This window comes from Lithobates pipiens, unplaced genomic scaffold (genome assembly GCF_037356315.1).
Source record: "Lithobates pipiens isolate NorthernLeopardFrog02 unplaced genomic scaffold, aLitPip1_a1.2 Scaffold_13, whole genome shotgun sequence".
Classification (NCBI taxonomy): domain Eukaryota; kingdom Metazoa; phylum Chordata; class Amphibia; order Anura; family Ranidae; genus Lithobates; species Lithobates pipiens.
This window is the reverse complement of record NW_027507718.1, coordinates 541,682,948-541,695,795: the sequence shown is the minus strand read 5'-3', so window position 1 is coordinate 541,695,795 and position 12,848 is coordinate 541,682,948. Positions and strand designations below refer to the sequence as shown.

Below are 12,848 nucleotides of genomic sequence, written 5' to 3'. Positions count from 1 at the left end.
AGGAAGACTATCGCCACGAATCTGAATCGCTATAATGGCAATTCCGTGAACGGGGATACTCCCATCGCACTTTAAAAAGAGCTAAAATGATCGCCAGTAAGAGATCTAGAGCTGACCTCTTGGGGACAACTAAGATTAGGAAAAGCAAGTCTAATGAACCAGTATGAGGTCCAATGGCCTAAGGTACGTGCCATTTTGACCAATCATTGGCACATCCTTACTAGAGCCGACACCCCCGAAAACTCTAGTGGGAGAGAGACCTTATTTGACAGCCAAACTAGCTAGAAACCTTAAAGATGATCCAGCTGAGTCTGAGTATAAATGTCCCATCAGTGGAAACTGGCTCACGGAAATGCCAAGGATAAAGGGCATGTTCCCCTGTGGACATTGCGGTACATGTAAATTTGTTGACAGACAGACGATGCTGGGACTGTGACATCATAATGAGCGGGGACATCATCCGGTGATGTCCCTATATAAGTCACCGCACGCCGCGTGTTCTGTCATAGTGACGCGGCAACATCTCCAGAAGAGAAGAACAGAAGACGGCGACGGCGGCGGCAGCGGCGACAGAAGACCGGGCCACCGCTTGTAAACAAGCTAGAAGAAGGCACGGTGGCCCGGCAAGAAGAACCGAAGAGGGGGACAAGACCCCCGAAGTCGAAAGAAGAGGGCGGCGGCGGCGAAGAAGAAAGCCGGGCTCCTCCGCTAGTGAAAAAGCTAGCAAAAGAGCAGAAGATAGCGGACGATTCCGGCGAGAAGACCCCCCAAGACGGAAGAAGACCCCCGGAGCTGTGGAGTAAATTATTTTAAACCCTTGTGTGGTGTTTTTTTTTTACATTTCTTTCACCAGGTGGATGGATAGGGATACATTGTACCCCATACTCATTCACATAGGGTGGGGGGCCGGGATCCGGGGGCACCCTTATCAAAGGGGGCTCCCGGATTCCGATAAACCCCCCGCCCGCAGACTCCAACAACCAACGGCCAGGGTTGTCGGGAAGAGGCCCTTGTCCTCATCAACATGGGGACAAGGTGCCCCCCCATGTTGAGGGCGTGCGGCCTGGTACGGCTCAGGAGGGGGGGTGCTCGCTTGCTCGTCCCCACCCCCATTCCTGTCCAGCCGGGTAGCGTGCTCGGATAAGGGTCTGGTATGGATCTGGGGGGGACCCCCACGCCGTTTTCTGGGGGATTCCCCTTAAAATCCATACCAGACCTAAGAACCTGGTATGCTCTCGGAGGGGGAACCCATGCCAAATTTTTTTTGCCCTTAACATATCCCAACGTAGGGGGGATTTCAATACCATTTTATTGAGAGATGAAAAGAGATGGATCTTCAGGCTACAAACTCTGCATCCACTAGGCCTTAGTGCAGAGCTGAGCCTGGAGATCTTTCTGGAAGCACAAGTAGGAAAATCTGTATTCTTTGGATTCTTTATAGTCTCACAATTATGAATACCTGTGTTGGTATGACATAAGATTTATAATATCTGGCAATATACTTTATTTCCTGTAGGTTCTAATCCAGATACTTTCAGTGTACCTATTTGTCTATTTTAACCTTCTATTTTTGATCTCTGGTGGCCTAAAATATAATGTACTATTATATATGAGTATAGATTCATCAGTTTGCATCCACTATTAGCTTAATTACAAATTTTGGCTGCAGTACTTTTATCCATCCACAAGATGGCGCAGAATCAAAAATTCACTGTTACAGGGGCACATTTGTGATTGGTTATTTGACCCTATATTAACCGGTTCCCGACTGGCGCACGCCGATGTACGTCGGCAGAATGGCACGGGCAGGCATGTTGGCGTACAGGTACGTCCAATCTTTATTGCCGCCCTGTCATAGCGGGCACACTCACGTGCTGGTCAGGACCCCCATGAGTCCCGCGGACTCCATCTCCACGGGCATACCCGTGATCGTCTCACGGGGCGGCTGAACGGAAAAATGCCGTTGTAAACTGCATTTCCCTGTTCTGCCTAGCAACTAGTGACGCTGATCTCTGCTCCATGTGATTGGAGCAGAGATCAGTGTTCACTAAATGAAAGCCCAGCCCCCCCCCACAGTTAGTAACACACCCCTAGGAACACTTAACCCCTACACTGCCACCCACTGGTTAACCCCTTCACTGCCAGTGTCATTTACACAGGAATCACTGCATTTGTATAGCACTGATTGCTGTATAAATGACAATGGTCCCAAAAATGTGTCAAAAATGTCCGATGTGTCCGCCACAATGTCGCAGTCACAAAAAAAATCGCTGATCGCCGCCATTACTAGTAAAAAAAATATATTAATAAAAATGCCATAAAACTATCCCCTATTTTGTAAACGCTATAACTTTTGCGCAAACCAATCAATAACCGCTTATTGCGATTAAAAAAAAAAAATATGTAGAAGAATACGTATCGGCCTAAACTGAGGGAAAAACTTTTTTTATATATATATTTGGGGGATATATAACAAAAAGTAAAAAATAATGCGTTTTTTTTTTTCAAAATTCTCGCTCTATTTTTGTTTATAGCGCAAAAAATAAAAACCACAGGGGTAATCAAATACCACCAAAAGAAAGCTCTATTTGTGGGAAAAAAAGGACGCCAATTTTGTTTGGGAGCCACGTCGCACGACCGCGCAATTTTCAGTTAAAATGGCGCAGTGCCGAATCACAAAAAGTGGTCTGGTCTTTGACCAGCAAAATGGTCCGGGGCTGAAGAGGTTAAGTGAAGTTTGCCCCTCTGTACCTTGTCCAGTTGAAGTGCCATTTGAGGGCACGAAACGTGTTGACCTAGCGTGGGCTAACGCTGCTGTCATCCCCTCTTGTGCGCATGGGCGTCCGCAGAACTTTTTTCAAGGGGGGGCATCATTTTAGGGTGACTCCATGCACCACCCCTTTTCGACAATGTCATTATCATATTATCATGGTCAGAGACTACAGATGTAGTACAGTCCCTAGGATAAGTAATCCCCATGTACCATGATGCTCTCCTAGTCTCCTTTGATTGGCCCTCACTTATGGCCAATAGGGAAGGAACAGAGCCTGCACTCAATAGCGACGCAACTGTGCTGAATTTAAGATCCGATCCTTGATTCCAGGGGGGGGGGCACTTGACCCCCCTTGCCCCTACCTGCGGACGCCCATGCTTGTGCGCCCCCCTGCACGATCCCCCATCTTTACGGCCATTTTGGGCATTTGCATAGAGACTTAGATACAAGTCTAGGTGGATCCATGCACCAAATTCTGACCCCACCATCTGAATGTTGCATCTAAAATCCAGACTCATCAGACCAGGCCTTTCTTGACAATTACTTATTTATTTTATTAAGTTTATGCAGAGTCAATATTTGCAGTGTTGACCCTTTTTTTTCAAGACCTCTGCAAATTTCCCCTGGCATGCTGTACATCAACTTCTGGGCCACATTCTGGCTGATTGCGGCCCCCCCCCCCCATTCTTGCATCATCAATGCTTGGAGTTTGTCAGTTCATTGAGGGAACCATGAATGCCAACATGTACTGTGACATACTGAAGCAGAGCATGATCCTTTTCCTTCAGAGACTGGACCGCAGGGCAGTATTCCAACATGATAACCACCCCAAACACACCTCCAACACCACCACTGCCTTGCTAAAGAAGCTGAGGGTAAAGGTGATGGACTGGCCAAGCATGTCTCCAGACCTAAACCCTATTGATCATCTGTGGGACATCCACAGATCGGAGACTGGGCTTCAGGGCAGTATTCCACCATGATAACGACCCCAAACACACCTCCAAGACCACCACTGCCTTGCTAAAGAAGCTGAGGGTAAAGGTGATGGACTGGCCAAGCATGTCTCCAGACCTAAACCCTATTGATCCTCTGTGGGACGTCCTCAAACGGAAGGTGGAGGAGGGGAAGGTCTCCAACATCCACCAGCTCCGTGATGTCATCATGGAGGAGGGGAAGAGGACTCCTGTGGTGACCTGTGATGCTCTGGTGACCTCCATGCCCAAGAGGGTGAAGGCAGTGCTGGAAAATAATGGCGACCACACAAAATATTGACACTTTGGAGATTTTCACTTAGGGGTGTACTGACTTTTGTTGCCAGCGGTTTAGACATTAATGGCTGTGTGTTGAGTTATTTTGAGGGGACAGGAAATTTACACTGTTATACAAGCTGTACACTCACTACTTTACATTGTAGACAAGTGTCATTTCTTCAGTGTTGTCACATGAAAAGAGTGAAGAAAAGATTTACACAAATGTCACGGAGGGGTGTACTTACTTTTGTCAGATACTATATCTATGTGTTTGTATACATATATATGTATATATGTACTAGAGGTTTTTTTCTAAGCTATTTTGATATGTTTTTGTTGTAGTATATTATTTATTTTGGACCCACTGCCTAGCGTTGTATGTCCTTTTTTTCCCCAGTGACCCCCCCCCAACAGACCAGATAGCCCCACTTTTTTCCATCTTTTTAACAGGATTATTATTATTTTCTTTCTTCCCTAACCTCGTCTTCTGCACATCCTCCATGTATGAACAGTTTATTAGTTCTATGTTTTCAGGGGGGGGGGGTTGGTATTTATTTGCAACATGTTTCTTTATTTTTACACATCGATTTTATACGATGTGACTTTCAGATATCGGTATACATCCAGACTGGATGTCACAATTAAACAAATGTATCAATGTGCATTAAACACAACAGACCCTGATAAAGAGATGTTCAGCGGTGAAACGCGTCAAGCTCAAACGCTGAAACCAAGAGTGACATCATTTTGGAATCCAATTTGACACTTTGTGTTATGTTAATGCGTTTTTTTTTCTTATAATAAATAAGAAATAATAAATATAATATTAATAATAATAATAATAATAATAAATAATAATAATAATAATAATAATAATAATAAATAAATTCATAATAATAAATAAATAATAAATAATAAATATAATATTAATAATAAATAATAATAATAATAATAAGAAAAAAATTAATAATAATAAATTCATAATAAATAATAATAAATAATAATAATAATAAATATAATAAATAATAAAATGTGGTTTCAACTTTATATTTGATTCCTACTCTCTGCTACATTTCCAACTGGGTACCCATACAAGTGACTCTTCTAATGATATATTTTTTTATCTACTTTGTGAACACATTTAGGCAAAGGAATCAAAAACAAGATATCGATTACAAAGTTATTTTATTGAGTATCATAAAAGGATTGACGGTTATTTAGTTAGCAGCAAGAGTCTGGTCCACCCAGGATCTGAGGGCGGTGACGCGGGCGTAGACGGCTGGGGTGGATGTAGAGCAGGAGGAGCTGCCCCAGGACACAATACCGGCCAGGGTCCAGGCTCCGTTCCTCTGGCACACAAGAGGTCCACCAGAGTCACCCTGAAGAAGAAAAGAAGAGACGTCATCAGAGAACTCCTCACACAACGAACATTGTTTCACTTTAAATAAGTTCGGTTGGTCTGAGCTGTGCGCCCCCTACAGTATATGTCTGCCCATGAAGAATATTCATCTACTTACAGCTATGCCTCAGAATTAATGATTAAATCAGCCACCAGTGACTACCAGGACTGGGATCGTATATGGAGGCAGCTGGAGACCTCAAACGTTCAGAGACTGTTCTAGGCTTAGCTGCATGAAGAGTAATAGAAATCTATCCTGATTTGTTTTTTAGCCGTTTAGAACTTTGTAAATTTGTTATAACACTACATTTTTATAGAGCAAGAAGTTCCTAAATGGAGATTTTCTGCCCCTGGAGAGTCTCTGAATCCTAAATTCTATATATACATATGGCGCCAATCTATGCCCCACCCTACAGAGCTAAGCTCCACCCCGATCATTCAATAGTCCTGTGCTAAGTGCTTATAAGAAAGTCGTTTCTCTAGATGTAAAAATAAAGCATAATTGGACAAAACCTATTATACATTCTTATTAGCTTCTCTAGCAGATTTCCTTTAGCAATAATGTATACTGGTTTGTAGAAACACCAGCCCGATCCTTCGAGGAGCTGAACCACATGGGCTTGGGCTACCTTGGCCATGGATTCTGGTTCCCTAGCCGAGCAACGGTAGCTAGTAGGAAAAGTCATCGTACCATGCAGGAGGAGACACCGGAGGCACCGGCGCAGATCATGGTGTCCCTGATGTTGGATCCCCAGTAGGTCTGGCAGCTGGCGGTAGTCAGGAGAGGGAGAGATGCCTGCTGAAGCCTGGATGGAGTGATTTGAACTGAAAGGGAGAAAAGGGAGAATGGAAAAAATATGAAAAATGTGCAGCAACATTATCATCACAGAGGTTCTATGTGGCACTTTGAGTCCCCAACAACTTCCCAACAAAATCCCATCTAACGTTTATGATAGCTCGCCCTTATTCCTTCATTGCACTGTAGAGGAGCACAGTGTGATCGTTACTGGGCTTATTCATATACAAAAAAGGTCAAAAAGTGTGAAATCTTCAACAAACAAGCAAGCCATCGCATCATTATTTTAAAAAAAAAAACAAAAGCCTGAAATGAAAGATATTATACAGTGGTCACGTCTTCCTTCCCGGAGTCCTTCTGCTGGGTGGGTTGGGATTTCAGCTGAAAGATCCACCCATTGACTTGAATAGGCTGTGATTGGCTACTGATCGTCCACTCCCCTGGTCACGCATAAATTGCAGCTGATTTGACAGCATGACTTCTACCCGGAGGCACTGCCAATCAAGCCTGAGCCGGGCTGGGCAGGGCGCGTGTCAATTCTGTGATGTCACAAGGCTAACTACTGAACTACAGGTACACAGTGCCATGTTTAACATGGTCAGTACGGAACAGGAAGCCCTTGAATCAGTAGAAGATTGGCACGATCACCAGGTATTTAAAGTGCATGGGTGGCTTCTATATAAAAATAAATAAAAATGTCTACTAAAGGAAACAAATAGTGTAGTTATTTAGCTTTACATACACTTTAATATCTCATCTTTGATTTTTTTGGGGCAATTTTTGGTTCAGTGTACAACATATTTTCATCTCAAATGCACAAATGCGTTATGTTTTGTTTTTTTGGCAGAATTTCTCATTCCCTTACCGGCAGCACTGGTGTATCCCCATCCGGTGGTGACACATCTTTCTCCTCCATTGAAGACATCGACGGTGGAAGCAAGACACACGGGGGAAATGCGGCTGGTGTAGGTGGCGGGAGTGGCCAACTTGATCAGGGTGATGTCATTGATGATGGACTGGGAGTTGTAATTGGGGTGTCTGAAGGCCTGAGAAAAGTTATGTTAGAATGAAATTCCTGGAAATGTAGGTGAATCCAACCAGTCTTCATACAAAGAACCTGTAGCTTTTCAATTGTATCCAATAGAGTAGATGATTGACTGTCTAACGTTATGGAAAAAGACAAACAGAGAAGTTTCTGTCTATGGCTGATTATCTCTCTATATCGAAAAAGAAAACCACTTACTCTGCCGACAGCAATTCTCTGGGTGGCCTCAGTCGATAGGGATCGGTCATATGCACCCAGGACCACGGTGTGGGCAGTTCTGGATGGAAGAGGAAAATGGTCATTAGTTGCCATAAGGCTGGTTTGATATTTCAGATGTCACCTCTGATATTTAATCTCAGAATTTTTCACAGACCAGAACGTTTCCCAACACTTTCTAAATTTATAACTGAAAGTCAACAAGGATGTAGACATAGACTGCAGACACATTTACTGAAATAGTACACACTCATGTCAAAAGTTGACATTGCCTTTTTTTGGACAAAAGGGTCATCATTTTCTTAATTTCAAGTCCCAGCACCGGTACCTGTCTGGTTATCCTGTCCCATTACCCAAAAAGCCCAACTCTATAGAAGCCATGGTATACATGTGATGGACTGGCATGAATAAACAGTTGGATAAATGGCTCTATATTTAGGAGGTGTCCGGTTTATAAACCAAAGGCTCTGGATGGACAGTTGGATAAATGATTCTATTGTTAGCAGGTATCTGGTCTATAAACCAGAGGCTCTGGATGGACAGTTGGATAAATGGTTCTATATTTAGGATGTGTCCGGTTTATAAACCAAAGGCTCTGGTTGGACAGTTGGATAAATGGTTCTATAGTTAGCAGGTATCTGGTCTATAAACCAGAGGCTCTGGGTGGACAGTTGGATAAATGGTTCTATATTTAGGATGTGTCCGGTCTATAAACCAGAGGCTCTGGTTGGACAGTTGGATTAATGACTCTATATTTAGGAGGTGCCTGGTCTATAAACCAGAGGCTCAGGATGGACAGTTGGATAAATGATTCTATTTTTAGGATGTATCTGGTCTATAAACGAGAGGCTCAGGATGGACAGTTGGATACATGGCTCTATAGTTAGGATGTAGTTAGTCTATAAACCAGAGGCTCTGGATAGACAGTTGGATAAATGTTTCTATATTTAGGATGTATCTGATCTATAAAACAGATGTGCTGCTTGGACAGTTGGATAAATGGCTCTATATTTAGGATGTATCTGGTCTATAAACCAGAGGCTCTGGATGGACAATTGGATAAATTGTTCTATATTTAGGAGGTATGTGGTCTATAAACCAGAGGCTCTGGATGGACAGTTGGATAAATTGTTCTATATTTAGGAGGTATCTGGTCTATAAACCAGAGGCTCTGGATGGACAGGTTACCAGTGAAGCATTGCAGTGAACGCTGACTTTGCAGTGAAATATTATCATATAAGACTCACGTGACTCCGCAGTGGGCAGCAGTGACAACCCAGAGATTGTTGATCAGAGAACCACCACAGAAGTGGGATCTAGAGCTGGTCTGTAGAGTAAGAAGAATCATCAGATCAATTTAATCTTTCTATGAAACTCCTCTTTCCCATATACATTACATGAATGCTATTTTGGAATTGTGTTAGGCTTACAATAAAGAAACATAGTCAGGGTCTGGGCTGGCTATAGGGTGTTAAAAAAAGTCGAGCTTAACTGATAGAATCCGTGAGAGGTTTTAAGCTTGTTGGGAAGCTTAGCTTCAGTTTTCCCTGTTTGTATGGCTTATTTCAGACTTGTAGACCAAAACATGATGCAACACATCTGCACGTTGCAAGTGTGAGCACTATAGGTGATGGCACAAGTCAGATTTACCACCTTTTAAAAATTGCTGACTTTTTTTATTAGCTAAAACCTGTCTGTGGGTAATTATGAGCTGCTATGGCATTCTTAGCCTTCATATTACCTATTAGCAAGGCTTATTTTATTCCTGATTGCTGCAGTACATTTAACAAACCTACACATAGCAGGCAGAAGGGGGAAAACTTAGATAGATTAAAACTCTGTGTTTGGATACAACATGCTGTGGCTGTGCAAAAATTCCTGTATGCCGCAGTTTAAGTGTATTTTAAAGGGTGCAGTAATGGGCTCCTACTTGGTCCACCTGCACCTGAAAATTGCATTAAAAACCACCAGTAAATCCTGTTTTAAACCTGAGTAGAGCAGTTCATTTAATGTGTCTACACAAATAGGAAACTGGTATGTCTATGTATGTCTCTGCTCTGTGCTTGGATGTACTATGTTGTTTTATAGGGTGCAGTAATGGGCACCCACCAGGTCCACCATATCATTGCATTCAAAATCACACATTACAAACCCCTGGCGGCCTTTTGTTTACAGTGCAGAAATCTGAAGGAAGTCTAAAGTTAACTGTAGCCAATGCACAATGTACCCCATCAGAGTGGTCCTTCAGCATCTTTGCCATTTCAGTATATGTAGGGAAAAACCATTAGACCTGGGGACGCTAAAAAAAATGCTGTAAAATGGACTGTTGGAAAAGGCTTAGACTTTCTTCAGAGGAGTGATGACTGGCATGTAAAAATGTGAAAATGATTTACGTCACAATATGTGACTTTCTGAAATCTCTAGTTTCTCTGAAATATAGGGTTTTGGACAAGAGTAACAAGGAAGATGGGCAAAACTCTCTCAAGTTCCTCTATCACATTGTAATATAATGTTCATTACCAGAATACGAAGGAAGAAATGTTTGGTTGTACCTGCAGAGACACCTGCCAGGGCCAAGATCCAGAGACGGCATTCTCACCATTCACAATCCTAGCATAGCCGGAAATAATGGGCTTGATTGCGGGAACACCGCAGCCTGGTGAAGACATAAATATTAACTGTTAGTAAATTTATACTGACACAATGTCGTATTCCAATATATTTATACTTATGGACGATGTTATTACTTGGGATTTTAACTTTTTTTTATTACTTTTAGCTCTATAACCCTACAGAAAATAGAGACACCCAAAAATCTCACAAATTCCATAACTTCTTTAATTTCATATAAAGTAAAAATGAATTCTCCTCACAGTTTATTGTTTGCTTCCCATGTCCTGTTGGGGCAAATTCTCTATGCGTTTGGTTATAGACGTTTAACAGGAAGTGACTAAGAGGATTTAAGAGGAAATCACTAAAAAGCGAGGGGAATTGCCCTTTTAGAAAGTTACCTTTGAATAAGAGGTCCTCATTGAAAGGTTTACCCTCATCCCTTGTTCTAGTGACATCTGGTGGATTCTCTATCTCCACCGGTCTTGGTGACAATGGAAAGGGAGAATCTCCTCAATGTGGACTTAGGTGTTGCAATTTTTTATGTATTTATTTTATGGTATTTTTTTTCAAACGCAATGTTTTTAGGAAAAGATATACTTTAATGAATTTCAATGCAAAAAAAACACAATATAATACCCAATTGCTTGGTAAAATATAAAAGATGATGTTACACCAAGTAAATAGATACCTAACATGTCATGCTTTAAAATTGCGCACATGAATGGCATCAAATTGCAGTACATAAAAATCTCCATAGACGACTCTCTAAAAGCTTTTACGGGTTACCAGTTTAGAGTTACACAGGAGGTCTGGTGTTAGAATTATTGCTCTAGCTATAATGTTTGCGGCAATACCTCACATGTGTGGTGTGAACACCATTTGCATCAAGCAAGATCGGTTTGATCAGATGCTTTCAAGAGCCAGTAATGGCCTGTTCGCATTGGACCGAATCCAGAAATGACTAAATACTTCTGGTTTCTTAGACCAGTGGTCTCCAGACTGTGGCCTGGGGGCCAGATGCAGCCCTTTGCTTGCCTTTATCCGGCCCGTGGGGCACATATCCTCCCTTTGATACAAGGAACTTTTCCTCCCACTGACACCAACAATGATGCACTATTACTTCCACTGACACCAACACTGGGGCATAATTTCTCCAATGGAACACTATTCTTCCCAATGACTCCAATGATGGGGCAGTATTCCTTCCCACTGACATCAAGGATGAAGCACTATTCCTCCCACTGACACCAACCATAGGGCGCTATTCATCCCACTGACGCCAACCATGGGACACTATTCCGCCCACTGACATCAAAGAAGGGGCACTATTCCTCCTACTCATGTCAAAGAAGGGACACTTTTCCTTCCACTGATACCAAAATTGGGACACTATTCAATTCCATGATACCAAAGATTGGGTACTATTCCTCCACTAATATCAATGATGGGGGGGCATTTCTCCTGCCACCATCGCTAGGGTATTTTATACTTCTACTTACCACAGTCCAGCCCCCCTGAAGTCTGAAGGACAGTAAACTGGCCCTTCGTTTAGACAGTTTGGAGACCCCCGTCTTAGACCATAGAGGTGATCAGGTAAGTTCCGGATCTTGGTTATCTAAATAGTAAGCCATTGGACTGGAAAGCCTGGGAAGGTGGCTGAAGGATGCGTTGGGCGAGACCCCTTATTTTACCAAAAGAGTAGTTGATGGTTGACTGAGCTAGTGAGTCAGCCAACAGTAAGTGAATTTAAACGGGACAAATTCGATGTATACAAAAAGGGTAAAAAAGAATAAAAAATAAAAAGGGACAGACTTGATGGACCTGGTCTTTTTGGACTGGTCATGTCACTTGGTATTTTCCTGCCATCCCTACCCTAAAACACAAGACAAATATACAGGAGGAATGTCAGTACTCACCATAAGCTCCACTAAGGAGGGCTAGGCAGGAAAGGAACCACAGCATTGCCATTTTGCTAGGAATCAAGTTTGGAAAAGAATGGACAGGATTGTCTGGCTTATATACACCCAATCCACCAATCAGGCGAAAGCTTGTCTGAGATAAGGACAATTTTAGCTCCTTACATCAGGTCACCTTGATCAAACTATATACTATTTTTCCTTACTTGGACCTTGAGATGTAAAGTAGCAGGTGTGTCAGAGGAGCCACCATTTGGCAAGGCTCCCACGGAATATTTATTTAATGCTATGTGAAATTATTCATTCAACATATTGGTAGGTCATTTGCTATACATTACCAAAAAACATTTTCCTATTACAAAAAAAAAAACAAGTTTTAAAAGGGAATTACAAAATTAATATTTTAGATTACAAAAAAAATTTAGAACCTCTTTTCTGGAACTGTGTTTTTATTTTATTTTATGAATTCAACACTAGAGTTGGGCAAACGGTTCGGGCAGAGCAAAAGTTTGTACTGAACATCGTCTGTTTGCCCGTCCGGCAAACACCCGAATTTGCAGGGCGCTCGATGGGATGTTTGCTGCACAGTGCATTCTAAACCCTGATTGGGCAAAGCTTTGCCCAATCGGGGCACAGTGAATATCTGGTTGTTTTTAACGGGGCCAGAAAAACGGCCGCCGCATCCCCAACATCGGATGAGTAATCAGCTGTCAACGGGCTTCCCCTCTGACAGCTGAATGAAAAAAAAAAGCATTTCTGGCATTTGAAAAAAAGTGAAAAAAGCAGTGGGGGCCCTATGGGTCTGTTATGGATTTTAAGGGGAACCCCATGCAAATT

At 42.4% G+C, this 12,848-nt stretch overlaps 1 protein-coding gene across 1 annotated transcript; it reads right to left on the bottom strand.

Annotated features, from left to right (window-relative positions):
• Positions 1 to 5,194: 5,194 nt before the first annotated feature.
• Positions 5,195 to 12,157, bottom strand: LOC143975786 (chymotrypsinogen A-like). Its single transcript, XM_077478315.1, has 7 exons — positions 12,012 to 12,157; positions 10,035 to 10,138; positions 8,730 to 8,809; positions 7,465 to 7,543; positions 7,087 to 7,267; positions 6,117 to 6,250; positions 5,195 to 5,405 (listed from the first exon to the last, which is right to left on the bottom strand). Exons 1-7 carry the CDS (start codon positions 12,061 to 12,063, stop codon positions 5,244 to 5,246), a joined length of 792 nt encoding a protein of 263 aa, XP_077334441.1. The 5' UTR covers positions 12,064 to 12,157; the 3' UTR covers positions 5,195 to 5,243.
• Positions 12,158 to 12,848: the final 691 nt, after the last annotated feature.

Coding starts and splice junctions, on each gene's coding strand:
- LOC143975786 (XM_077478315.1), bottom strand. CDS start 12,063: ATGGCAATGCTGTGGTTCCTTTCCTGCCTAGCCCTCCTTAGTGGAGCT. Junction 8,810..10,034: donor CCTGGCAGGTGTCTCTGCAG/GTACAACCAAAC, acceptor CTTACTCTACAG/ACCAGCTCTAGATCCCACTT. Junction 7,268..7,464: donor AGAGAATTGCTGTCGGCAGA/GTAAGTGGTTTT, acceptor AACTTTTCTCAG/GCCTTCAGACACCCCAATTA.